Below are 5,328 nucleotides of genomic sequence, written 5' to 3' on the forward strand. Positions count from 1 at the left end.
GGCCAGTGCGTGAATTCATTGACACAACTTGGGAAATCCAGAGAGGAAGGCAGTAAGAACATGCATGTTAGACATTGAACTTAAGGTGTTGCAGGACCCCCAAGTGAAATGTCCCATAGGCAACAGGAGGCATGTGGTAGGGGTCTAGGAGGGAAAGAAGAACTGTGAGAGCGGTATTAAAGCAATGAGAGTTGGTCAGATTGCTGACGGAAAGAACAAGGAAGCACTGGGCCCTGAGTTTTAAGGGGTCTATAATGAGAGGGCAGGAGCAGGAAGAGGAACCAGGGCATGAGGAACCACAACTGTGAGGGGAAAATCAGGGCTGGCTGGTGCTAGGGAAGCCATGGGAGAGAGAGTGTGGCCAGAATAGCTTCCTTGAAAAAGGTTGATGAGAGTGAGGGCTTGGAGGAACACCCAGTTCTCAGCTTGATACGGGACCTTGTACTGTGCCCTCCAGGGAAAATTCACAGCACTCTTGGGATAATGCCTTATGGAAGAGGTTAAGAGTCAGTGTGTGTGGAGGTGCCTGGGTTCTCTTGAATCCACTTATTGGGAATATAGATCTTATGGGAGCCGGAAGCAGGGCTTGTCCCACTCATAGCTTTCTTTCCTCCCTCAGCTCAATGTGCTTCTCCAGTTCCTACCCTTCCTCAAGTGGGGAACTCAGGACTTCGGATGGTCAGGCCCCAGGTGAGCTTGGTTCTTTGTGTTTTTACCACGTCCCCATTAGTCTGGTCCAGGAATGGCTAGAGGTCTCACCCCCAGGACTCTGCCCCATCTAAGACTGTTCCTGTGGCTCTCCTGCCTCATTGCTTCCCCTGGAGGTAATGGACTCTATCTTGCCCTGGACTTGTCGTTTTTGAGGTGTCATCTCAGCTCCTCTCTCCCACACTTTTGCCCACGAAGAGCCCATACCCTGTGCCCTCTGTACCCCTGATGACTCTGCCTTTCAGGCTGTGAATGTTCCTGAGCGATTGGAGCTTGTCATTCCAGGATACTGTGGCATAAGAGGACCTGTGTGTGGACTATACTCAGAAGAAATGGAAATGTCCCGCACTCAGTCAGAGAGCCCTGCAGTGGAACATGATACCGCAAAATGACCATAGCATGGCCTCCTTGGGTAATAGATTCTGTTTCCTAGTCACTTAGAGTCTGCATGCTGCACATTGTCTTTTCTATATTCCTTGTCTCTTTAAACTTTTTATTATGAAAATTTCCAAACACAGATAAACTAGAGTGAATAATATAAGAGCTGGTGTGTGTGAAGCTGCCTGGGTCCTCTTGAATAGGGACCCTTTGCACCCTTCCCTCAGCTTGAACAATGATCAGCATCCTCTTTACCTCATTATTGATTGACATAAGGTGATTTAGGTAGGGTTTTTTGAGTTGTAAGGAATAGAGAGCCACTCAAGTTATTGTAAGTAAGGAGCTGTGAGTCATAGGCTTAAAGGAATGAGAACCCGGAAGAAACTGATCAGCCAGACCAGACTGTGGGAAGCAGGGCCTTGACTCAGGGCAGCCTGGGAGCCTGAGCAGCAAAAGCAAATACATGTTGATGCCTGTGTTCCAGTGTGAATGTAATACAGCTGCTCTCAGTGTATCTGTTTTCTCTCTGCTTGTCCTCCTCCTGCTGCCCGTTTTCTTCACTGTGAATCTTTTGTCCTTTTCATAGCTCTTTCCTAATTGTACTTCCTGTTCCCTTATATTTGTCGCTTGCTATGTCTCCTAATGGCTTGACTTCTCTCCATGTGTCACTTCAGATTCCACTGCCACTCATAATTTTGCCCTACTTTCAGTTCCAAATTTCCTGAGAGACAGATTCCTTTTGCTATAGCCATTACCCATCACCTCAGTTGGGCAGAGCTTTGGCCCAAGCCATGGCAGAGGCTGAAGACCAACCTACAGATAAGCTGCCCTTGGATCTAGTACCTGGTTCTGGTCCATTCACTTGCGGTCCATCATGGGATGTTCAGGGTCACTTGCCACAAAGCATGGTTGCCTAAGTGTTCCTCTCTGCAAAGACTGGGGCAGTGCAGTTTCCTGGGAGGGCTTCTTGGCAGGGCAGGTGCTGTGATTGATTCGTATAGGGCAGTAGCCAACTCTGGAAAGGGTGGGCTTAGGAATCACTCACCCAGACATCTTAAACTTTTCATAGGCTAACTGGCACGATGGCTGTGGCCCCAATTCAGATGTGATTGAAAGGAACCCACATTTTGGTGTTTTTCCTTGGCCATGATTGCTCTGCCTTCTCCCAGATTTTGTATTCAGAATTCCAAAAGGCAAATATTTACCTGTTCAGTTCCTTTATATTCTAGAGAATCAAAGAAATTTTAATTTATATTTCAAATGATTGATATCCCTGTTATCTTTTCTGGGAGTACACAACTGGCTCCTACCAGGCCAATGCTCTGAGGGCCAGTGGCATCCCCACTTTTGGAAATCTGCTGTCTCCTTCAATACTGCCGTCTAGCTTTTCTTAACCGATAGCTTCTCCGAATCTCATTACTGTCCTGTCATACAACATCTCTCCTTTTGTACGCTTTCCTAATCATACCCTCATAGTAGAAATTTCTCAACTCATTCCCATCTTTTCCTTGTCTCTTTCTTATACTTGACTTGAGGTATTTGCCGGCCTTCCCTCTCCCAACATCTTTTCTGAGAACCATGGAACCATATAATGTCATGGTTGGAAGGGAACTCAAAGTTTACCATTTTGCTAAAGAGACATGACATGAGAGTGACTTATATAAGATCACAGCATGCTTTGCAATCCAGTCCCTTGCTTTCCAATGGCCTTTCTGACTTGGCTGTGCTGGCTCGATATCTTTTTTCCACCCTCCTCCGCTGACCAGCTTCTTCTTCCTTGTCCATCCCTAAGATACAATTGAGCATTTTGCTCTTGTTTTTAATGTGTCATCTCATTTCTTAACCACAATGTGACTTTTTTTCAGGTATGTTAGCTCTTTATGATTCTGTTTCTTCAACAGGAAAAGAAATGAGTAAAAGTTGTCGTCTTCTTTCTTTTGGCAGCAGGTAGGAACATGATGGAGAGTTCGGAGTTGATTCCAAAGCAGGAAATTTTTAAAGGATCAGAGTCATCTAATAGCACATCAGGGGGACTCTTTGGGGTGGTTCCTGGGGCAGCAGAGATTGGAGATGTTTGTGAAGATACCTTCAAGGAGTTAGAAGGACATACCACAAATGAAGAAGGGAGCAGACTAGAAAGTGATTTCTTGGAAATAACAGATGAAGATAAGAAAAAATGCACAAAAGACAGATATGAGGAATATAAGGAAGTTGGGGAACATCCACATCTGTCCTCCAGTCCTGCTGAACATGAAGGAGTTTTAAAGGGACAGAAATCCTATCGATGTGATGAATGTGGCAAAGCTTTTTGTTGGAGTTCTCACCTTATTGGCCATCAGAGAATCCACACTGGAGAGAAACCCTATGAGTGTAATGAGTGTGGGAAGACCTTCAGGCAAACCTCCCAGCTCATTGTTCATCTCAGAACCCACACAGGGGAAAAACCCTATGAATGCAGTGAGTGTGGAAAGGCGTATAGGCACAGCTCCCATCTCATTCAACATCAGAGACTCCATAATGGAGAGAAACCCTATAAATGTAATGAATGTGCAAAAGCTTTTAATCAGAGCTCCAAACTCTTCGACCACCAGAGAACCCACACTGGGGAGAAACCTTATGAATGTAAGGAGTGTGGGGCAGCCTTTAGTCGCAGTAAAAATCTTGTTCGACATCAGGTTCTGCACACTGGTAAGAAACCTTATAAGTGTGATGAATGTGGGAGAGCTTTCTGTTCCAATAGAAATCTCATTGACCATCAGAGAACCCACACTGGGGAGAAGCCTTATAAATGTAATGAATGTGGCAAAGCCTTCAGTCGGAGTAAATGTCTTATTCGACATCAGAACCTCCACACTGGGGAAAAGCCATACAAATGTAGTGAATGTGGGAAAGCCTTCAATCAGATCTCTCAACTCGTTGAGCATGAGCGAATTCATACTGGAGAAAAACCTTTTGAATGTAGCGAGTGTGGTAAGGCATTCGGTCTGAGTAAATGTCTTATTCGGCACCAGAGACTTCACACAGGTGAGAAGCCCTATAAATGCAATGAGTGTGGAAAATCCTTCAATCAAAACTCATACCTCATTATACACCAGAGAGTTCACACTGGTGAGAAACCCTATGAATGTCATGAGTGTGGGAAGGGCTTCAGTTATAATTCTAGTCTTATGGTACATCAGAGAACCCATACTGGGGAAAAACCCTATAAATGCAATAGTTGTGAGAAAGCCTTTAGTGACAGCTCACAGCTTACTGTGCACCAGAGAGTCCACACTGGAGAGAAACCTTATGAATGTATTGAGTGTGGGAAAGCCTTTAGTCAGCGTTCCACTTTTAATCACCACCAGCGAACTCACACTAGAGAGAAGCCCTCAGGTCTGGCTTGGTCATCATCTTAAGGCATGGTTCTCTGAGACAGAGAGCAAAGACCTTTGAGTTAAGCTTTCTTTATAAGAAGGATGTTGATCATGGTCTCCTTGGAGACCGCTAATCACAGTGGGGACCATACCCTACTTGCTTTTCCTTGGGTCACTAAGGTGGGAGAGTAGGTGCAAGTTAGTCTGATCCTTACTTAGAAATTAGGAAATTAGGGATTACATCTGTCATTAACTTGTAGGTTTCCTTCCTTCTCTTAAAAAACTATTTAAAAAATCTGTCTTGTTAGTATGCATTCCATAATCAGATTCTGCATTTGAAGAACAGCAGTTGTATTATCTTTATTCTATTGCAGTTCCTCCACTGGACCATTTATGTAAAGTCACTTTTAAAGTCATTCTACAAGATTGTTCTTCCCTGCTCCTTGGCTATCTCCTTCCACAGCTATTTTTAAAATTTGTACTGTAAGCTACATCCTCTCATCATTTTTGTGTTTTCTAGCTAGAAAACTTTTTCTTTCTGTTTACTAATCACTTCCTTCACAATGTTCAAGATTTATGCCATCTCTGAAAGACTTTCTTCTTCAAATAGTTGTTTGTTTAGTTTATACTTCTCAATAGAAGTATAAAGTATAAATATATAATTTGGCCTTAATGCTTTAAATTAGCTGGTGCTATGATGTATAACTGTTAAATGTTTTTGTAAATTGTTCTCAATCTACAATGTGATATGTGTATCACATATATACAGAGTATACACATATATAGTTGTGTATGTGTATACTTTCTTTTTTTGTTTTTTTTTGAGACAGAGTCTCAGTCTTGCTCTTGTTGCCCAGGCTGGAGTGCAGTGGTGCAATCTTGGCTC

General features: G+C 43.5%; 1 protein-coding gene across 1 annotated transcript; it reads left to right on the top strand.

The window, feature by feature from the left end:
* The first annotated feature begins 675 nt into the window (after positions 1-675).
* ZNF852 (zinc finger protein 852) lies at positions 676-4,484 on the top strand. Its single transcript, XM_025377000.1, is given in 3 exon segments — positions 676-690; positions 994-1,120; positions 3,034-4,484. Coding segments are annotated over 3 exon segments (1,593 nt in total).
* The last annotated feature ends 844 nt before the right edge of the window (positions 4,485-5,328 follow it).

This window comes from Theropithecus gelada, chromosome 2 (assembly GCF_003255815.1).
Source record: "Theropithecus gelada isolate Dixy chromosome 2, Tgel_1.0, whole genome shotgun sequence".
Classification (NCBI taxonomy): domain Eukaryota; kingdom Metazoa; phylum Chordata; class Mammalia; order Primates; family Cercopithecidae; genus Theropithecus; species Theropithecus gelada.